This window comes from Natrix helvetica (genome assembly GCF_964273705.1).
Source record: "Natrix helvetica genome assembly, chromosome: 7".
In the NCBI taxonomy this organism is placed as follows: domain Eukaryota; kingdom Metazoa; phylum Chordata; class Lepidosauria; order Squamata; family Natricidae; genus Natrix; species Natrix helvetica.
This window is the reverse complement of record NC_138558.1, coordinates 60,745,145-60,768,950: the sequence shown is the minus strand read 5'-3', so window position 1 is coordinate 60,768,950 and position 23,806 is coordinate 60,745,145. Positions and strand designations below refer to the sequence as shown.

General features: G+C 39.6%; 1 protein-coding gene across 1 annotated transcript; it reads right to left on the bottom strand.

Moving 5' to 3' along the window:
* Positions 1–452: 452 nt before the first annotated feature.
* Positions 453–21,948, bottom strand: PLRG1 (pleiotropic regulator 1). Its single transcript, XM_081959870.1, has 15 exons — positions 21,797–21,948; positions 18,801–18,907; positions 17,790–17,932; positions 16,827–16,880; positions 14,680–14,773; positions 12,489–12,579; positions 12,270–12,371; positions 10,692–10,784; positions 10,234–10,383; positions 10,042–10,143; positions 9,090–9,192; positions 8,286–8,394; positions 4,275–4,414; positions 2,787–2,980; positions 453–1,750 (listed from the first exon to the last, which is right to left on the bottom strand). Exons 1-15 carry the CDS (start codon positions 21,803–21,805, stop codon positions 1,691–1,693), a joined length of 1,551 nt encoding a protein of 516 aa, XP_081815996.1. The 5' UTR covers positions 21,806–21,948; the 3' UTR covers positions 453–1,690.
* Positions 21,949–23,806: the final 1,858 nt, after the last annotated feature.

The window sequence follows — 23,806 nt, the reverse complement described above, 5'->3', positions numbered from 1 at the left end:
CGCTGTTCATCAAAAAAAGGGCATGAATAGCCTTTAGGAGGTTGGGGGGGGGGGGGGAGAGCAAAAAACACCCCGTTTTTTTGCAAAAATGGGCCCGTTTTTTTCTCAATAAAAGGACGTGCATAGCCTTTAGGCGGCTTCCAGAGTGCTCCTGGGAGCTGGGCAAAATTGAGCAAAAAATGGTCATATTCTTGTGATATGCTAAACCTAGGTTTATAATCTGTGCCTGATGTTTAAAAAGATTGATACAATGCAGTAATTTCATTTAATAGAGACTTGCACCATAAATTCCTAAGTACTTCCACCTGGTATTAAGTATAATTGATTGCCTTGGTATAAATATAAACAATGGCTCACAGCTTCACAATGACTCCAACCTGAGTAAATTTTAAAGAAAAGTGATAACTATTCCAATTTTTAAGGTACTTAAAAATGTTTCATCACACACTTGCAACATATATGATTTTTGTAATAAAAGCTTTCTACAACAATTACATATTTTTATCAAAACCTACTCATTGACAGCCTCAGGTGTTATATGGAAATTACACTAATAACAGTACCTTACAAATCAAGCATGCTACTGACATTACATGTGAATGAATACAAGCATACATATAATACATACTTGAAACATTTTAAAGAAAGTTTAAGTGAAGACATTATACCATTTATATCCAAATTGTCTTCGTTACAACTCACATGGAGGGAAGAAAAAGCTAAAGATTTCAATCTATATTAGACACACCCTTGAAGCAGTAAGTAAAATCCAAAGAGAAAAAAATGTGCAGTGATTTTTTCAGTCCTTCCTAACAGACTTCCTCTCCCTCTCTGAAAAGCTAGGGAGGTCATGCTACTGAGAAGAAAAATTCAATGTTGTATGAAGGGCTGCAAACTAAAATAAGGAATACTTTGCCATTACATTTAAAGCAAAGTCCACCCATATACGTGCAAGGGTATTTTATTTCAGCTGAAAAGTGTACCTATTTCTGAAATGTGTTCTATATCTTTTCCAATGCTTTCATAAATAAGAATGTAAAAATGGAAGAGACAAACATCAAATTATTTTTAAAAGGTTGTTTCAATAAAATTTTTAATGATGATTCCAACATGGGATAGGCAAAAATAGAACCGTGACTCAAGCAGAATGATGCACATTCAACGTATGAGACTGCAGTTAAGTCTTCTATTTTAGGGGAAATGAAATGTATTGGATTACATCTTTAAAAGTAGCACATTGTATTAAAGATGTGAATCATTACTACAATGGCTTTTGTTTTCCCTTGACAATGTTACCATTCAGGGTCCTAGGATAGAGTAGTAGGCAAGTTTTTTTAAAAAAAAAATCATCAAAATTTCAAACATTACTTCTTCATCCAGAAGGCAGAAAGAAAACAGCACTACCTTCCATCCACACGAAAAGACATGCAAACATTCAATGGTCTACAGTTAATAGCATTATATAATGTACACTGATTTCTTCAGACATGTAATAACTGCAGCTGATTTTTCTAGGATGAGAAAAAAGATAAATTCCAAAAGAAAGCATTATAGGAGAAGAGAAAAGATAAACTCAGAGAAGAAAGCAATACAAAATGTAAAAACTGCAAACTGAGCAATGGCTTTAGCAGTGTTTCGGCTATTTAACAAAGGGTTGGATTATGGCACATCAATGGAAGTTTTGTCTCATTTAAAATCGTTTTCTCTTGATGATTTCAGGTTTCCAGCTAACAGGATGAGTTTCTTCAGTCTAGAGATTAAAAGAGAGAAAAAAAGAGTTCTAGCCCAATTCTAACTTTGCAAATGCTACAGTTACATATTTCCTAAAACTGGCTCTAGGGAATTTCTGAATACAATCCCAAATGGTATGCCAATTTAGACTACTTTGGCCTTTCTTATTTAGAACAGTCACTCGTACTGACTTCCCAGTCAATCCCTATCTGAGGAGGAACTCAATGCCATTTCTGTATAAATATTCTCCATTTCTTTTAAAATTTTAATGGAAAGAGAAAGGCACTATTGGTATGAAAACACAAATGGATTTATTTCCTATTTCATCTCACGTTATCCATGATTAACAGTTTTGGAGAAGAATTTAAAAAGTCCAATTGAAATCTTTCACATAAACCACAGCATCAATTAAGAAACATAAGAATTACAATTGTTTTTGAAAGTGTGTGCTCTATTTACTATTTTCATTAATCAGATATTTTGTTAACTAGTCTAAGAGTGGTTCCTTGTCAATTGTGAACTACCAGAATTCGACCAGTTGGTTTGTTTTGATATGTCTTCCTTTATACATCACAACATGCTGCCATACTAAATGTGAAAGCAGACTGAAATATCATAAATTTACTTGGAAATAAAACCCACAAAACTAAGTTGAACTTATGAGTAGATATATGTAAAATTGTTCTAATTGTTCTATAAAGTGTAATTCACTGTTTTTAAAATGCAATCATAAATACATATTTTGTTAGCCAAACTGAATAAATATCTGATCACATAATGTTCTCTGTTACTTTACTGAAATTAAAGAACAGAATGCAAAAGCATTTATTTTATTGTATTACTGGAAAGTTTCTATAAAGCAACTGAACTCAACTTATAAACCATATTTTTTAAAAAAATAATGTTTCCACTGGGGTAAAATGTTGTTTGTGAGCCTTATTTAATAACAGTTTAACATTAAATATGCTTTTGAGATTAATTTCAGAATATGTACACTAAGTGCATCTTTAACCTAGTTTTATGCTGCAAAAAGTTATTAAAAATATCCCACATACCGCAGAATCATCTTCTTTATAGACTTTTATAGTTTTGTCAGCTTCAGCTGTAAGAAGTCTGCTTTCAGATTGGTCAAATGCACAAGAAAATATTCCAGATTCACTGTCCAAAGAGCCAGGCTGTACAGCTGCATGCACCCTCTGGAAGTTGTACCCAGTTCTCCAATCCCAAAGGTGCATTGTACCATTGTCAGCTGAAAATAAAACACTGGGATATTCATTCAGAGTCACAATTCAAGTATATAGCATAGTTATTCCGAATACATCCACCATAATCTAGATCTGTTTGCATCCACACAATTCATTTCTGTATAAGAAGATTAACACTCCATCTCTGTGCCCCTCTGATTTCATTAGGATTGACTTCTAGAAAAAAAAAATCAACATCACAAGTGCTCTACCAAGATATAGTACTTTATTTTCCTAGAACTTGTACTGATACTATATATGGGAAAATAATGCTTGCTATCTGCAGTTAATATATATTGCAGATAGTCTTCTAGTCTTGTCCATTTGCAAGTATTGGATTATATACCTAATGGGAGTTATAGCCAAACATAACACTAGAGTACCTGAGGACTAGAAAGCCCAGGAAAAAAATCATTCCCAGAATTCCTGTGCTAACATACTGGCACCAGGTAGAAACTTCATATTATCTGTGATGTTTTAGGCTAAACTTGCGTTACCATTTCTCCTTGTATATATATTTAAATGGGCTTGAATTAGCTTTCATTGAAGGCTCTCCTAAGAACATGGCTATATGATAGATATACTGTATATTCCTTTAAATACAAAAATAATTTTAAAATAAATATATAGCTAAGCATTGGCTGCTTAGTACTTTTAATAATTTTAATTATCCAGTCCCAAAAGAACCAAATATAAAATGCTCAAATCTATTTTTAAAGCAGTTTGCAGTGCCAGATGCTGAAAAATAGAATTACTATCCTGCAAACATTTGTTGAAATAAGTGTGCATTGTTGACTTTAGGGAGAAAAAAATGAAAAACTGACATGATGCACTACCCCTGGTGGACAGCATGACTGTTAGCTTTGGGCAGGTTCAGCTCCTTGCCCACATCAGATTTCAGCAAGTACCAAAATTTGCAGTAAATATATTCTTTTTTGCCTTTGTGCAGGAAAATCTTACAAGAGAGAAGATATTGAAACATTTTAAACTAGAAATGGGAAACTTGTGGATTCCCAATGTCACAGCGTGATTACTGGTTAGACATGACGGGTACAGTAGTCTGACATCCTATGGATAGCCACAGGTTAGCGGTCCAAAAATTAAGGGTCAAAATAAATTGGAAACCCATATTAAATCCTTCCATCTCTGATGTTCATGCTAATCATTAAGTCTGCCAATAAGTTCCAAATAATCAGAGCTTTAGAATAGCCCAGGAAAGACAGTGCTGTATCACGAGTCCTACAGTGCATAATAGCAAATTAGAATTTGTTTACAAATCATATGCAAATTTTAACTTACCTCCAGAAACCAGGACTCCATCTGAGTTCACAGCCAACGTATTGATAATAGCACTATGGCCAGAAAGGTTTTGGATGAAATTTCCATCAGGGAATTTCCACTGTTTTATATTATCTGGAGATCCAGATGCAAATGTGTACCTGTAAGAAAATGTATATTAAGATTTTAAAAACTGCTGGATGTCTAATTAATCAGTATTTAATTATTGATTATTAAAGTTACCAGGGTTTATCAGAGTTTCAATGTTAAATTATTTCCTCTGAATTATTTTTGGTGGCAAAGAAACATGGCTTTCCAGATATTTTTGAATTACAACTTCCAGTGATCTGAATTCACATTAGTAGTAGTAAAACTATATGGAACTTGACATTCAGCAACAACTGGGAAGTGTATGTTCTTCACCAAGTAATTTAAGCACTGTAGAACTGCTTGCTGTATGTATATATCATACAGATAGATTCTGCCCACTTTATATTACTTAACTAGGTTTCCCCTATCCAGTCCTACTCTAGGGAATGGTGCTCATCTCCATTTCCTAGCCGATGGAGCCAGCATTGTCCGAAGACATCTTCCATTGTCATGTTGCCAGCCTGGTTATAAACCAAAGGCACACAGAACACTGGTACCTTCCCACCAAAGTGGTACCTATTAATCTACTCACATTTGCATGCTTTCGAATTGCTAGGTGGGCAGGAGCAGGAGCTCATGCCATTGCATAGCACTTAAGTCTCGAACCCAGGCTGTGAACTTTCCAGCTAACAAACTCAGCATCTTTAATAATAATAATAATAATAATAATAATAATACATATTTATTTCTTAGCCGCACCCTCTCCCGAAGGACTCGGGGCGGCGTACAATGAAACATATGAAATAAATATGTGGACAAAACAAACATATAACAGAGACATATACCGAGACATACACAAGGAGGAGGTCGGCTGATAAATAAAAACAATTAAAATACAGTATTTAAAAACCCCTAGATAATTAAATATAATTAAAATACCCAGTTAAAAACCCGTCAGGAGCGATATGGTTAGATCAAAGTTGAGCCAGGCCAGCTGCTTGGAATAGGTGGGTCTTAAGCTTAATACGAAAGGAGCGGAGGTCAGAGGTATTCCTAATATCCGGAGGGAGGTCATTCCACAGGGCTGGGCCCGCCACAGAGAAGGCTCTACTCCTAGGCGCCGCCCCCCGACACTGTCTAGTGGACGGCACCTGGAGGCCCTCTCTGTGCGAGCGAATTGGTCGCAGGGATGTATGGGGCAGAATACGATCCCGCAAGTAACTTTAACCACTGAGCCATTGTGTCCCCTGGTACTTTACTCAACTAAAGATAATAAAATCAAAGATTTACTGTAAGGGAATAACCCACCAAAGTGGGTCATATTTTTTTCCACATAATAGCTCTATTTGGTCAGTAGACACTATGGCTTAATTTGCACATCCAACCACTCGCTGTCTCTTATTGAGATGTAAAAGGGGAACAACGCCAGCAGAAGGCCAGTGACGTGCGGTGAGAGTTATAGCTGGTGAGGCTGGTGACATCATCAGGAAGGCGGGGAATGGGACCACGTGTGCAGGAGGCTGAGGCAGCCCCCACCTTCCTGAGTGAACATTAAGGGGACCGCGGAGTGCACTGATCCACGTAGCCTTGCTTCCTCCACCGGTGCCAGTCCCTTCCCCCCCCCACTCCTTCAAGGTCTTCCACCAACCCAAAGCCCAATCCCCAGAGGCCTCCCTCGGGCCTTCTGCATCCCCCTAACTCCTCCTGCACGGCTTCTTCAGCGTTGTCACCTCAACGAAGCCCTGCCTTGGCAGCCAGCAAAAAACCTGTTGGCTCCCGGGAATGGCCCCACATCAACGAGAGACTCACCTACAGGGCGGGCCTTTCCCGAGCCACCGACTCCGAGAAAAAAATCGGGGTGAGGGAGGGAGACGCACAAAATGGGGGCAGGAGCTTCCCAGGGGTGTGGGAGAGGAGGAAGAAGAAGTAGAGCCTGTCTAAGGCTTGCAGCCGCCGGCGCCCACAAACGCGGGCCCGTGGCGGTGGGTTCCTTTGCGTTTGCTTCCTAACAACCCGAGAGGCAGCGCGCCGGCTGTGTGGTTGTCAAGCAGCTTCACCAATCGCTGCCCAGGAAAAGCAGCTCCGTGGGGCCCGGCGGCAAGGCTTGAGCGGGGTGACAGAGCAGCCGCCTCAATGGGAAAGCAACGAAAGGGGCTGCGCTTTCACCCCGCTCAAGCCTTGCCGCCTGCATGGGAAGCTGTCCTCGCTGGCCCTTTCGTTGCTTTCCCATTCAGGCAGCTGCGCTTTCACCCCGCTGAAGCCTTGCTGCAGCAAGGCTTCAGCGGGGTGAAAACGCAGCCCCTTTCGCTGCTTTCCCATTCAGCAGCAAGGCTTCAGCGGGGTGAAAACGCAGCCCCTTTCGCTGCTTTCCAATTCAGCAGCAAGGCTTCAGCGGGCTGAAAACGCAGCCCCTTTCGCTGCTTTCCCATTGAGGCAGCAAGGCTTCAGCGGGGTGAAAGCGCAGCCCCTTTCGCTGCTTTCCCATTCAGCAGCAAGGCTTCAGCGGGGTGAAAATGCAGCCCCTTTCGCTGCTTTCCCATTGAGGCAGCAAGGCTTCAGTGGGGTGAAAGCGCAGCCCCTTTCGCTGCTTTCCCATTCAGCAGCAAGGCTTCAGCGGGGTGAAAACGCAGCCCCTTTCGCTGCTTTCCCATTGAGGCAGCAAGGCTTCAGCGGGGTGAACACGCAGCCCCTTTCGCTGCTTTCCCATTCAGCAGCAAGGCTTCAGCTGGGTGAAAACGCAACCCCTTTCGCTGCTTTCCCATTGAGGCAGCAAGGGGCTGCGTTTTCACCCCGCTGAAGCCTTGCTGCTGAATGGGAAAGCAGCGAAAGGGGCTGCGCTTTCACCCCACTGAAGCCTTGCTGCCTCAATGGGAAAGCAGCGAAAGGGGCTGCGTTTTCACCCAGCTGAAGCCTTGCTGCTGAATGGGAAAGCAGCGAAAGGGGCTGCGTTTTCACCCCGCTGAAGCCTTGCTGCCTCAATGGGAAAGCAGCGAAAGGGGCTGCGTTTTCACCCCACTGAAGCCTTGCTGCTGAATGGGAAAGCAGCAAAAGGGGCAGTGAGGACGGCTTCCCATGCAGGCAGCAAGGCTTCAGCGTGGTGAAAATGCAGCCCCTTTCGTTGCTTTCCCATTGAGGCAGCAAGGCTTCAGCGGGGTGAAAGCCCCTTTCGCTGCTTTCCCATTGAGGCAGCAAGGCTTCAGCGGGGTGAAAGCCCCTTTCGTTGCTTTCCCATTGAGGCAGCAAGGCTTCAGCGGGGTGAAAGCGCAGCCGCCTCAATGGGAAAGCAACGAAAGGGGCAGCGAGGTCGTTCTCCAGTCGCTTTCGTGGCTTCGTCATCCGGGAGCGCCAACAACATTTCTGCCTCAGCAGCTCCCGGGCACGGCTGACGGATGTATATAATATTATAATATAATATTACATACTATTATTTCATGAAGAGAGGTGAGGCTCTGCCTCCCCTGCCTCCCCTGACCGCACGTCCCTGCAGAAGGCATACTGCTTTCATCAGGGTAAAGAAATGAACTACTGGTATTTAAATCTAAGAATAAATACCCAACTCTTCCTCACTGATTATAGTGAAACACAATCTAAGTAAGCATATACAAGATTACAGCTTTAATCTTATATACTTTAATCTTGTTCTGCTGTATACAGAACCAACTTTTGCACAAAACCCTCTGGTCTTAATGAAGAAAAATTTCAAGCAATGATCAAAAGCTTACAAGGTGTGACATTGCAATAATACATTGCTCTAATAGTTAAAACTACTAGAGAAATTAAACATATTATTGCCTTAAATAGGCAGTACAGTATTGCCTTAAACAGGCAGTACAGTATTGCGTTCATGACTGGCAGTCTGATTTATCTATAATAGATAAATTATAGTAATAATTATTTACTTTTTTAAAAGCCTGTTTAAAAAAAAACCATGGAAAATCTTACTGTCTTGGATGCAAGACAACTGCTCTTACGGATTTCTTGTGATTTGTTAACGTGACCCGTGTTTTTCCTGCTACCAAGTCCCAGAGACGTATGGTGGTATCATGACTTCCTGCAATGAAGAAATGAATTTAAGAAGTAGTATAGATAAATACTTACACCACATTTTGTTTTTCCTTAATGTTTCTGTTTGCCCTGCACTTGAAAATCTTCCTGCTGCCTTGAGTCTTATTAAAATAAAAAAGGTGGTAGAGATACTGGTATTACTTCTGGCACCCCACTACTACATGCTCCAGTAATACAGGGATCATACAGCATGCCGACAACAATTATGACCTTGGCAGAATAATACCCTCTCTGTTCTACCATAGCTCCAGAGAAAGTCCCCGGAGCCACAAATTGAACTGCCGCAGATACATATTCTAGTTCATTTGTGGGCCTTATTCATATGGCCAAAGCTGTAAAAAGATGATTTTCTGAAAGACCTTCTCTTCCTTTGCAAGACAGTTTTTCAAAACAAATCTATTTGCTTGATTAAGTACTTGCTGCAATTCAATAACAACTGTGAAAAGCATTCAAGATTCTCATGCTTTCAATATATTTTTAAAGCAATTCTGGATAGTTATAATTGTTTATACCCAAAGGTTCTTAGCTATAAGCAGAATTATTTAAAACATTGACATATTTGAAAACCACAAATGCAACAAATGGAAGCATTTTATTAAACCATAAGCAACTGCGTGCAAGTTGGCTACAGGACCAACTTACTGAATTATGTTCCGCTCTAACAAGCAGCATTAATCGTACCTGTGATAATCTGTGGCTCTGCTGCTTGGCACTTCACTGTCGCCACAGCATTTGTGTGTCCTGACAATGTATGCACACTAGCTTTTGTTCTTACATCCCAAATCTAATAAGATCATAAATTTAAACAATTAAGTACAACAATGCAAAGGTTATAAACAATCTTTTATCAAACAAACATTACCATTTATATATAATTATGAGCTTATCACTCAGGATCCTGCTGACCTTAGTATCACTTATGAACTCTCACATACAGCAAGAACAGTATTTTTGTAGGAAAATAGGAAACACACACACACATGCACTTCCTGCCACTGGCATGGTTTACTATTGTAAGGAGCAGAACTGAAACTGCTCAGCTTATTTCTGTATGCCTTTGAGGGATAAAGCATGGATTACAACAGTTTGCAGCCCCAGGGACCTCTCTTATTTCTACTTAGTTCCAAGGCACCTGAGGGTAGAACAAGAAGCAATGGGTGGAAACTAATCAAGGAGAGAAGCAACTGAGGAGAAACTTCCTGACAGTTAGAACAATTACTCAGTGGAACAGCTTGCCTCCAGAAGTTGTGAATGCCCCAACACTGGAAGTCTTTAAGAAGATATTGGATAGCCATCTGTCTGAAACGGTATAGGGTTTCCTGCCTAGGCAGGGGGTTGGACTAGAAGACCTCCAAGGTCCCTTCCAACTCTACTATTGCATTGAATTGTTTACTCCCAACCCTTAAAACAAAACAAAAAATTAAACAGTACTATCCAAATTTGGTTATTTTGCAAGAGTATTTCAATGGCACAATCCTGGGATGCTGGGATTACAAATGCATCAGATAATTCACTTTCCATATTTAAAAATCATTCTGTTTTGATTGACTGGAATTAATAGAATCTGAAGATTTAAAAAAGGGAATATAAAAAGCTAATTTATATACATGTATACCATTTCTGCTTTACTTACTCGTGCTGTTGAATCTCTGCTACAAGTTACAAGCACATCTATTGTTGGATGCAAATCCAAACCATACACAGCGCTGAGATGGCCATGGTAATGCCTAATAACCTGGATGTAAACATATTACAATCAGTACTGAATGTTCATTCATCATTACATTCCTGAAAGATTCCAACTCTTTCAAATTTATATAGTTACCTTATTATATTCAAGATCCCAACATTTCACCTGTTTGTCTTCCCCACATGAGAAAAGATAAGGACTTCTTGCACTGACTATTACACCTCGAACTGTACTAATATGTCCTGTTAAAGACAGTTTTAACTTGCCACTTGCAAGATCCCAAATCTGTAATGAGAAAAATACATCTTTGGTGTTCTTTGAAACAAAACACACAAACGTCTATTATTCTAATTGAGCAACATCTCAAAGATCTTACTAGAATACAAAATACATTCCTTCAGGATGGTAGAAAGACTGAAACAATAGTTTACTATAGTTTGGGATTACTAACATACTTAAACAATTTGGCCTATAGGCAAAGATAGAAGGTAATAAAATATACGGAAGTGGGTATTACTAAACCATTATTATGAAGTATATTAGCGAAATAATTAAAAAAAAAGTACTGGATCACAATTAAGTCACTATCTCACCTTTATAGTCCTGTCGGCAGAACCAGTAACAAACCACTGATTCCCTGGTTCAACTGCAATACATCTCACCCATCCCAAATGTCCACTGATCACCTGCAAAACAGAGCAATTTATCAATTTAGATAAAATATCAACCGACAGCTTAAAGCAGTTACATAACAAAAAGTTTGTTTGGTCATTTGGCTTCAAATCTACCAGTAACTGTAATGTTGCCAATTTTCAATGAGCAATGATTAAGGGGGTCCCAAAGGAAATTGCAAATCCCACAGGATGCAGGTTGCCCAATTCTGCACTATCATTATGTACAAATAGCAATAGCAATACGACTTATATATCACTCTTTACAGCACTCTCTGGACAGTTTACAATGTCAGCATATTTTCCCCAACAATCTAGGTCAGGGGTGTCCAAACTTGGGAACTTTAAGACTTGTGGACTTCAACTCCCAGAGCTGGCTGGGGAATTCTGGGAGTTGAAGTCCACAAGTCTTAAAGTTCCCAACTTTGGACACCCCTGATCTAGGTCCTCATTATACCAACCTTGGAAAGATGGAAGGCTGAGTCAATTTTGAGCCAGTCAGGATCAAATTCCTGCAATACTACATTCTAACTACTGAGCCACCGGGACTCCCACACTGCCCCACCGCAGCAGATCCATCCATGATCAGGAATTTGTAAACTATGTTAATTTCAAATTTTATTTGAAATAAGATTGTTTTGGTTTCTGCCTTCTAGGGCAAATTCTTTTGCAACACCTTTTGTCTATATAATCCAGAGAACTAGATTAAAAGGATCAGTATTATATCAGTTAAACTTCAGTTTGGAGCTGTGTCCCCTCACTCCCCTCAAGTTGCATCATTTTCATCTTGTTAGGTTTCCTCCTTGATGGTATAAATATAAATTGTCCATATCTTTCTTCAATTTTAAAATGAACTTTTGTTAATCTTGTTTGGACTGTATTTAACAATGTGTTGCCTTGCCTACTATGGCTGCCACATCATTTTGTAAAAGTAACTAGTTAACTAATGTGAGAGGCAATAAATAAGTCATATACTGTGTACATGTGTGTAATGAACTAGATGCTTCTAAGGGGCTCTACATATAGCATGTTTCCATGAAGTTCTGAAGAGTGGGAACTTAAAAATATTTGATCCATTCACTCTGACAGTTCTGCCAATTACATGCAAGACTAAGCTATTCGAACTAAGATTGTTGGAATTAGATTCTACATCAAGCTGCTTTTGCTATCTTCTCTGCTACTTTGAAGTGATTAGAAACATCACTTCAAATTTCAAGTAAGTCACGGAAATTAATTCAGTTATGATTTACTGGAACAAGACAGGATAAAAATATGATAGGACCTTGATTCAGTCAATAAACCTTAATCAGAATGCTGTTAGTTTATTTAGTGATGTTTCCAACTTACCAGAAACATACTGAAGTAGGACTGATAGTAACTGAACTCAAGATCAGAATAGGCTTATTCTTCTAATAACCTCAGCATATTGTTTTATATTCCCATCTAAACTAATCCAATATTTAACAAACTTTTAATACTTCTAATATATTTACTACTTACTCTGTATAGCTTCCATGGTGGATGCCACTGTGGTTTTGGCATTGTTGGAGCTTTTTTTGCCATCAATGCAGAATTTTTATTCCCACCAGATTCCATCATAGCCTATAAATTGAACAAACATGACATCATATATTTTTCGTCATCAAATTCTATGTTCTTTCTAGCTCAATAGAAGACTAGAATATAAGCTGGTTCATTTACACGAGGAATGAAACTTACCATAGTCAAACCTGGAGGCTGTGAACGCTCAGAAATCCCAGCATGTCTATATATATCACCTACGCTAGCAGAAGTTCTATTTGATTCTATTCTGAAATGAGAAAAAATGATGAGGGCTTTTTACCTCCAGAATTAATAGACTGCTGATTTTGCATATAACGGATAATATACCTATTTGAAAAAATCTGTGGAATATCATCATACTAGTGCAGAACGAAAAAATATGTTCAGATCACAATCCAGCTAAACTGGTAATAAGTAGCAACATTTTAATCATGGCTATTAGATTCTATAATATTTCATGAGCCTTAGACTTTATATTTACTTTATATCAGTGCTTATCATAATACAAAAGGAAGAAACATGTTATACATGCATTCATTGAGGCAAGTATGGTTTATCATCTCTGTTGATAATGGGAAGAGTGAATGTCCAAAAGGATTGCTGGAGTTAACAATAAAAATATGCTATTGCTGTCCTGTTGATAAGACCATTTACTCTGGCTGGAATCTATCTATCAAGAATTAGCAGACAGGGCAGTCTTCTGGGTATGGCCTCTTCCTAGAATAGCCGTATGGCTCCTTCTCTAATAATATTCAGAAAGAGTATTAAAATACTGCTTCAAGAAATAACATTAAATTGAACTGTGATTAACTGATTTGTCTGATCCTGTGATAGATTATTTTGGATTTTTTAAAACAGAAGATTGTTGTAATTGTAGCGTATTCTGCCGAGACATTAGAAGAAGACAGCATGGAAGACTAAGTGGGCAAATTGCACCTATCTTACTTCCTGGCAGGCCATTGGGGAAAAGAATACTTGACCAGACAGATCTGTCCTGGTATGTCTCCTCTTCCTTTTTAATGTAACAATAATATAGTGAAGAACTGAAGTTGATTACAAGGTCATTTATGCGGCAATTTATTTCTCTATATTTTTAGGATAGCCTAATTAACAGCAATCCCACACAGGCATACTTGAATGTATATCCTATTAAAATGAAATGATTACTGAGCAGAAGCCTATTAGGACTGTATTATTCATGGATTGTGGCCCTGGCTCATACAGAAATCTCTAGACACTATAGCAGTGATGGCAAACCTTTTTTTGGCTCCTGTGCCAAAAGCGGGGGGGAGCACAGGGGGTGGGGTCGTGTGCAGGCATGCCACACCCATAATATGTGTACAACCTTCCCGCTTTTGGCGCAGTTTTTTCGCTCTCCCCAGACTCCAGAGGCTTTCTAGGAGTCTGGGGAGGGCGAAAACAGCCCACCCCCACCCCTCCGGACACCCTTCGGAGGCCTCAGGAACGTCTCTGAAGCCTCCAGAGGGCAAAAAACGGACCTACGGGGAAACCAAAAGTTCAGAAATAGTGACTTCCGGTTTGCCCATAGGTCCGCTTTTTTTACCTCTGGAGCCTTCAGGCGGCTTCCCTAAAGGCTCCGGAGGGCGAAAAACGGACCTACGGACAAACTGGAAGTCACTTCTGGTTTGCTCGTAGGGGCATTTTTTGCCCTCCAGAGCCTTCAGGGAAACCTCCCGAAGGCCCCTGAAGGCTCCGGAGGGCAAAAATTGGCCCTACGGACAAACCAGAAGTCACCATTCCCGAACCTCCGGGTTCCCGCAGGTCCATTTTTCGCCCTCCGGAGCATTAAGGGCCTGATTCCGGAGGGCAAAAAACAGTTGTATGAGCAAACCGGAAGTCTGTTCCTGAACTTCTGGTTGGCCCGTAGGGCTGGTTTTTTGCGAGCCTCCAGAGGGCGAAAAACGGCCTTAAAAGGCCACAGTTAGCTGGCCAGTGCGCACATGCGGGCTGGCCAGCTGACAGAACGCCTCGCGTGTCCTTAAAAATGGCTCCGCGTGCCACCTGTGGCACAGATGCCATAGGTTCGTCATCACAGCACTATAGAAACTAGCTTTCATCAAAAGACCCTTTATGGCACACAAAAGCCATCAGAAACAGAAAAGATATCTATTTACATACTGCTTTTGTTTTGCTGTTTGATGTAAGTCCTTATTTTACTCCCCCCCCCTTAAATTATCAACAGTAAATAACGTCTTGCTGAACAATTATAAAGAACATAATCAAATGGGGCACACTATCATGAGTTAACAAATATCACTGTGTTTTGCAAATGAATCTGAAATGCCATTTTGCTTTGTTAGCTGATTAATAAATAAAATATAATTACTTGGATTGAGAAGGTGGCAGTGCCACAGCTAATGATTGAGATGCTGATTCACTAGGCATCCTTTGGATTTTAGTATCTGCAGTCAGAGCCACTCCTGTTGTTGTTTTTTTAAAGGGAAGAAAATATAATCAATTATAATAAAATTAACAACTAAATGCTTATTCATGTTACAAATTATATATTTAATACATGTACCATTTTTCATTTTGCAACATATAAAGGAACAATGATCACTTCTTCAAGCAATTATGGAATCAGGGAAAAAACGGAATTCTATGTGAAGTTTTTACCTGGTAACAGATATGTTATATATTGAAAGATTGCCCACTTCAAGTATTATTCTATTTAATAGTCTGCTTTTTAATTTTGAACACTTTTAATTTATTGCGGTTTCTGGGTATATGGCTAATGCTGTCACACAGATATTTCAACTGCTTAGTTTCATAGTACTCAGCAAAAATAATCAGTTTTTTAAATTTAAAAAAAGATCAGTTTCACAAGAGTTCTACAAGAAGTTAAAACATTAATTCCATATATGAGTTTGGAAATTCAGTGCTGGAAGCAGAGATTAAAAACAAAATTCAGATTAAAGAATTTGTGATCTGTAATGTATATAACACATGAATCTGAATAAGATTTTTTTGAAGCTATATAAAAAGAGAGAACATTCAAGAGAATTTAACAATAGATATCTACTGGGTAGCTGAATAAATAAGTGAACAAAAAAATATATATTCCTAGTTCAGAGCACATTTTATGACCAATTCATGCAAAACTCCATGTAATCCCAAGGGGTTCACATACTTTTTCTTGCAACTGTATTGGCAATACACCTGAATTTAAACTATTAGACATGGTAACAGAAGATATCATAAATACTGTGTTTCCCGGAAAATACGACAGGGTCTTATATTTTTTTGATTCACGAAATATGGCCTTGGGCTTATTAAAGGGGAGGGCTTATTGTTTTTGGGTTGCCGGGTGGCTGCTCCCTTGCGACTGGGCTCCTGAAGAGCTGGCCACAGCCTCAGGGTCAAATGGCTGTGTTGCGCTGTCGCAGCAGCAACACAGCAGCCATGAGGTGACCACACTCTCGAGCAGCCGCCTGGCAACCTCCCTTTCCAGCCGGGCACAGCGCAGCTGACCGATCTAGCGGTACCCGGAAGACACCAAGCAACGTGAGCGCTTGTTCACTGCCCTCCGCCTCCCACAGCTCGGCGCCTTCGGAATGCACCTAGGTGAGTGAATGGGGCTCTGCATGGCTGGAGAGGGGGGTTGCGCAGGCAGCTTTTCCACTTCCCGCTCGCAGGCTCACGATGCCCTCGGCTAACTCTACAGTACCTGCAGAGCCAGGGCATCTCCGCTGCTGTGCCGCCCGCCGCTTGATTTTTTTTTCCAGCTTTCAAAGCACGGAGGATGGATGCTGCTCTGGAAGTACGCTCTATGGTAGCATACAACCATAGAGCATATTTCCAGAGCGACATCCGTCCTTGATGCCTTCTGGGTACCACTAGATCGGTCAGAGGAGCTGAGCTTAGCTGGAAAGGCGGGTTGCTGGGCGGCTGCTCGCGAGCGTCGTCACTTTATGGCTGCTGTGTTGCTGCTGAGACAGCGCAACACAGCCATTTGACTCTGAGGGTATGCCCGGCTCTTCGGGAGCCCGCTCGCAAGAGAGCAGCTGCCCGGCAACCCCCCCTCTTCAGCTGGGGTCAGCGCTGCTGACCGACCTAGCAGTACCCCGAAAGCACGAGCGACTTTTTCCCCACCTTGTTCCCGCGGCTTGGCGCCTTCAGGATACCACTAGGTCAGTGAGCGGTGCTCTGCCTGGCTGGAGGGGGGGATTGTCCAGGGCGCTTATTTTCGGGGGTGGGCTTATATTTTTGCTCACGTGAAAAATGTGGCAAGGCTTTAGTTTCAGGACAGGTCATATTTTCGGGGAAACACGTTACTACCAAAAGCAATAAAGATTATTCATATAATTCTCTCATGAATGATAACACTCAAACTGTTTTGAAATCCATGTCTGTATTAGTATGCTGCACCTTAATATACAATGACCTCTTTCTTAAGATCGTGTTCTAGAATACCAATTATGTTTCCAATTTCCAATTGGAAACATAATTGTATTTGACAGTAAGCTTACTCACCAGGTCCAGGAGGATATGGATGTGTTCCTGTTATCAAATAATCATTATCCTCTCCTAAACATTAAGAGATGTATTAAGTCATTTATAGAAGAGTCAAAACAATCATTTAATGATTATACAATTCCTGTCATGATTTCAAACTGTAGACATTGTTTAAATTTCTACTGAATAATTAATGTAAAAGAAATTCGTGCATATATTTATGCATTTGAATACATGTATAAGTATGTAAATATGTATCTGAATATCTGAAAAGCTCAGGAGTAGTTTAGCAAGATGTTAAACATATTCTGAACAATATCTGGATGTTCAAGAAATTTTCGTATTTGAACTGATACTTCTTTCTTTTAACCAGGCACATATGGACTTTATCCTGTAGGATCTACTTTATTTTGACTAGAATTTCAAGATCATTGACTGAATTCAGAAGAAAAATAACTGTTTGAACAAAAAGACATAAGTTAAGAATTCACGAAGAATCTACCCACAAGAACTCATCCTAGCCACTTATAATGAGTAATGGAACCAGACTCATGTTCTGAAAATAGAAATTAACTTGGTTTTCTTTTCCATTAGTTTAACCTGGGGTTTGAAAACTTTCTTAGTTATTACAATTTTCTGCATAGCTGGTAGTCAGATACTCTGCCAATGTATTTTAAAACATCTAGATATCTATTATTACATTCTGATCTATATTTAATTATCTCTGCCTTAAATCAATGACTCAAGTCAATGACAAGCCTTCAGGCAGTTACAATTCACTGTTCTTCAGCCCACAGGCAACCCTCTCTTTAAAAGTGGGACACAAATCCAATAAAACAATCCTAAGCATCTCTACAGTTAATATCATCTAATAGTGACCATATGGTTACAAAAGGTATTTCTTGAACAAGGATTCAGGATTATTAAAGCCATATCTGTATCCATCACCGGCACACTTGCACACATGTAATTGTCACCTACCTGGATTTTGAAGATACTGCTTGTGTCCATAGGATTCTACTATGCCATGGGGACCCTTCTCTCGAACACATTCTTTCAATACAGGCATATGTAGCACAGATCCATACTCAGTACGGAGTTTAACTGCCATCTTAACCTTGTGGCTGCACAAAAACATATTTTATTACATCTTTGTTTTTTTACATATGTTTTACTATAATAACACCATACCTCAGTAGAGATTCATAAAGTCTGATGTAAGCCTCCTTATGCCATGCGCTGGCACACAATTTTTTCCCCTCTGTATTTTTAAAATTTGAATGAAATGCAAAAATCTATTCGAATTATTTAACACACAATAACTTGAAGTTGATTTAACTGCATTAATTAAGGGGAATCATTCATTTTTCCATGGTATATAGCTCTGAATACTGGACTGAGTCAAGACTTCAGAATTCAAGCTATGAACAATGCCAGTGGTAGAAGCTAAAGTGAGGTAAGGAAAGGGAAGCATTGGAAAGATAAATGAGGGACGGAAGGGGGGAGGGGAGAGCTAGCTGCTACTATCCTTGGTTTCAAGAATAGCATATTCAAAGGGCGAGCCCACTTGGTCTTCAGACAGCTTTCCTTTCCTTTCCTTTCTGCTGACTGCCTTGGCTTCAGATATGGCATAAGGGAAGATTGGGGGAGGGGGGAGCATTGGATTGATGGAGGTGGCTAAGTCAGTTAGATATGCTGCATTCGAAGTCACTAGTAGCAGGGCAGGCAGGGAAAGGAAAGTACTCAGAAGATCAGTGTACAAACCACATGGGGGATGCAAGAGAGATGCACACTAGTCTTTCCTATTCATTATATAAAAATCCCCACATTTTGTTTCAGCTGAAACCTAGAACAACTAAAATGTTTTGAATTTGATTCTGCTGAACCACAACCTACATGACACAGTTTGGCAGAACTTTTAAAGCACAGTGTGCATTTTCTGGGTTCAAAACGAAACCTATTTTTCATTTCATGCCTAGTTCTGTTTCTTACCTCCTTTCATCTAATAATACAGGTTTTGCGTTGTCAGCCACAAACATATCATGAGTCCTCTTTAAAGACCTGAATACAAGAGTGTGGACAGAATGCTTCTGCACATCCTAAATAAGAAAAAAAAGCACACATTGCGTTAGAGACATTCCTTGAGGATGGGCTCCAGCCCGGGTCCAAAAACTCAGAAGACTAAACCTTTGGTCGCGGGGATTGACCCAGATTGGATCCTGCAAAGAAAAAAGAGTTCAGATTTATCCGTAATACTTTCAATAAAACAAAGAAGTGAAAAATGAAAACAAAAGATTCATTTACTAGATAAACATAATTTCTCTTGATGTACCAATGAGCAAAGAAAATGAACATCTGATCTCACTGGGATTTGAAAAAGAAATCACACAAAACTTTTCCTACCTCCTTCAAAACTCAAAGGAATAGGAGAAATCTAACCTTCAGGTCAGAAGGAACCTCTACAGTAATCATTAAACAAAATAATCATATGTTTTACTTTTTATGGGAGAAAACCAAAGGCAACCATTTCTTCTTGCTCTAAAGATCAACATATCAAAAGAAATCTTTCCCTTACTATTGTACAATTTATATGAAAGTAACCGTCCAGCTATTTATCTGCCAATATCTCAAGGCTGAAAATGAGATGCTGCCTTCTGTTTATGCAATTTTACACAATGGAAATGAGATTGTCCTTGACTTACAACAGTTCATTTAGTGACTGTTCAAAGTTACAGCTGCACTTTAAAAAGTCACTTACAGCCATTTTTCACACTTATGATCATTGCAGCATCCCCATGGTCATGTGATCAAAATGCAGACGCTTGGGAACTTACTCACATTTATGACTGTTGTAAAGTCAAAAGGTCAACTTTTGTGACTTTCTGACAAACAAAATCAATGGGAAAATTATTCACTTAACAATCGTGTTACTAATTTAACTGCAGTGATTAACTTAACAACTGTGGCAAGAAAGGTCATAAAATGAAGCAAAATTCACTTAATAAATGCCTCAGCAACAAAAATTTTGGAATCAATTGTGGTCATAAACTTGAGGACTACCTGTATTGTTTTGCCTATGTAATTGTGGAAAAGGAGAAAAGTGTAAAAACCACAAGAAAAATCAATTTCCATGTTGCTGTTTTAATGGATATTATTTAACTGTAAAAACCATTTGTGTGGTGGCTAAAAGTTAAAAATAATCTGAGGGCATATAATCAATGTAACTATATTGCTGTTACTGTTGTTACAGTACTATTACAGATGGATCAGTGGGAAAACATGAGTGACTATGTCACCTCTAGATTTGACTACTGCAACATGCTCTACACAGGGCTGCTCCTGAAGACTATCTGGAAGAATACAGTGGTATGGGAAGTAAGAGACCTCCTAAAACAGCATATGTTACATTTCTGCTCCACAAAGTGTTTTGGTTATCAGTTTGTTTCTTGGTCCAACAGTTTTTTTAACCTATAAAGCCTTTCATAGTATAGAAACATTTTGGATGGATTTGCACATTATTTCACTTTCTGGCTGGTGTAAGTGGCATCATATGCTTCATTTTATCAGTATCTTACCTTCTAAATGTACTGTGCTTTTCTTACAAGAGGCAGTGAGCCAGAACTTAATCAACAATTTTGTTTGTTGCTGAATTAGCCCATTCTAATGTTTGGATATTTTATTCTTTGTATCATGAAAAATCTGAACATTGCAATAATCAAGTAAGCTACAGTTAACCATGAAAAATGGTGTTGGACAAGCTCAAACATATCATTTTGTAGACAGGTACAAAAATAAACAGGTAGAAGGCAAAGACAAGTAGCTGGAAACAAGAGTCGTGGTTGTATAATAAACCTTTTAATTTAAACAGAATAAAGGTGGAAGGAATGTTGAAGGTCTTCTAATTGAAATCCCCTGCTCAAGCGAGAGAGCCTAAACCATGGGTGTCAAACTCGATTGTGTCACATAATATATTTAATTTTTCTGCCTTTGGGGAGTTGGGGTGTGTGTGGCCTGCACGTGATGCATCCAGCCCATGGGCCATCAGTTTGACAAGCCTGTCCTAAACCATTTCAGATAGGTGGTTGTCCAGTCTTTTCTTAAAGACCTCCAGTGATGGAGCACCCACAACTTCTGAAGGCAAACTGCTCTACTGGTTAACTGTCTTGTTAGGAAGTTTCTCCTTAATTCTAGATTGGTTCTCTCCTTGATTAGCTTCCATCCATTGTTTCCATCCATCCATTGTCTTGCCTTCTGGTGCTCTGGAAAATAGGTTGACTCCCACTTTATGGCAGCCCCTCAAATGCTGGAACACTGTTATCATGTCACCCCTAGTCCTTTTTTTTTCTCTAGACTAGCCAAACACAAATCCTGCCACCATTCTTCATATGTTTTAGCCTCCAGGCCTTTAATCATCTTAGTTGCTCTTCTCTGCATCTTTTCGAAAGTCTCAACATCTTTTTTTTTTTTTTTGGTAATAATAATAATAATTTTTAATTTATTAGCCGCTCCCTCTCCAAAAAGGACTCGGGGCGGCGTACAATAAAACATAATGCGGTGACCAAAACTGGATACAAGATTCCAGGTGTGATCTTACTATGGCTTTATAAAGCAGCAAAAATACTTCACGCGATCTTGATTCTATGCCTGTTCAGACAACCGTTTACATTTTACATTTATGCTTTGGATCCTCTCATATCAACATTCGCCTAAGGCGGCACCCTATTAGGTTCCTACGCGTAACATTCTGTTTTATTTTTCTTTTATGTACACTGAGAGCATATGCACCAAAAACAAATTCCTTGTGTGTCCAGTCACACTTGGCCAATAAAGAAGTCTATTCTAATCTATTCTAATTCTATAATGGACCGTTTTGGGAGGCTAAGGCGTTGGGCAAACGCAGCCCCAGCAGGAGAGTCCGAGGGGCCGTCACTAATTTCCTTTCGAATAAAGCCCAAAGGGTCGGAAGGGAAGCGCTTTTCCTTTCTTACCTCCACCATGATGGCAGCCGGCCTCGGTAAAGCCGCCCGTTGCGGCTTCGGCTTCCCCCCTTAACGGCAACGCACAGCTCCCACTTACACCACAACCAAGTCTGTTACCGACAGGCGCTTCCGGCAACGATCACCGGCGCGACGGAAGTGACGTTTCCGCTGCTTGCATCCGGGAGCATGCGCAAAAGCTCACCGTCTGATTGGCGGCGCAAATGGACCCGGTGATGGGGGGCAGTAGATGCGAAGTTATAGACAAGAGCTGGTGTCCCCAAACATGGCCACTTTAAGACTTGTGGACTTCAACTCCCAGAATTCTCCAGCCAACAAGTCTTAAAGTGGCCAAGTTTGAAGACCTCGGTTCAAGAGTTTCAGCCAGGGGAGGTCTTGTTAACCGCAGAAGCAGCCACGAAAGACCTTATAAATAAATAATATGCAATAAATTTCGTATATTAACAGTTCAAATGTGTGAGATCTACTCCCAAGGTTCCTGCCTGGAGGAGTGCAAGCTTAAGCCCTCTTGAAATTCGGTTGGTCGCTTACAACAGGGGTTCCCAATCTTGGTAACTTTTGAGTTGTGTGGACTTCAACTCTCAGAATTCCTCAACCAGATTGGATGACTGTGAAATCCCGGGAGTTGAAGTCCAGGCGTCTTAAAATTGCCAAGATTGGGATTTCCCCTGGCTTACAAAACTGAGAAGGACGGATCGCAAGATCCACGTTCTGCTCTGTCTCTCCCACGTTCCGGGTTTGGTTCAAAAATCAAGAGTTTGCAAGACTTGTGAGCCAGAAAATTCTAAATTCTAAGTTTTCTTTAGAAACTCAAAAAAAAGGGGTTGTCAAAAGTTAAAACTAGTTTTGATGCTATTAAAGAAATGGAAAACCAGCATACTTCTGCAGGCTAAAATATAGCAATAAAGATCTACCAAGCAATTTTTTGCAGCCATTCCTCTAGTCTTTGTACTTATTTGTAGCCTATGACTATCATTAAGTGTTGTACCTTATGATTCGTGACAAATGTATCTTATTTTGTGTACAATGAGATCATATGCACCAAAGACAAATTCCTTGTGTGTCCAATTAACTTGGCCAATAAAGAATTCTATTCTATTCTGCAGAAAAGTGTGTTGGCAAGATCTGTGATACCCTGATAAGCTCTAATTTGCGTTGGTAACAAGGTTTGCTTAGTATTGTGTTCCCGAGATAATTGGTCCTTAAAGAAAGTCTGGTTTATCTTTGGGCCAAAAATTATAGAATTGAAGTAGCTACAACACCTGTTAAGATCAACTAATTTTAGACTTTGGATAAAAATGCTGAAGTAATCTATGGAAAATGAAAAGCACTTGAAACAGAAAGGTTGCTAGTATTTTTTTTTAAAGGGAAATTTAATGGAGTGATTTTTTTTTAAAAAAGGCAGTCTCCTATGCAATCCAGATATTCAAAAGATAACAAATATATATATTTACAGCATTATGAATTTTGCAGAGTTGCATACAACTTTGTACATTGTACAACTTTCATCCTCTGGCTTCCTGTTATATTTTGGGGTAGAAAGTGCCATTACAGATTCTGAACAGTAGAGTGTGTAGTTTAGCTTGTTTCACAGCAAAGTACCAAAAATCAATTATACCAGTATCAAAAGATGGGGCCTTCCCCCTCTCCAAATAAAAAAAAAAAAAAACCCAAAATCCAAACTGATGAAAGATTTAGGTTGGTTGGGGGTTGCAATTCAATACTTCCAGAGGCTATTAGCTTTAGAACAATTAAGACTATAAGCCTATAATTTAAATCTCAAGATTTGTTGAATTTATCAGAGCTTGAGTTTAAAGATGATTGTTTCCTAATAAAGGAGTATCATGCTTTTGTTGCTAAATGATCATCTGCAAATAACTGGGCATCTGTGGGAAGAAAATTTGTAAGATGCAATGGACAGAATGGGCAAATTTCCCAATATATAAGGGTAGGATTTGCACCATGATGCTATTGCATGCATTTTATAATCATTTCAAATTC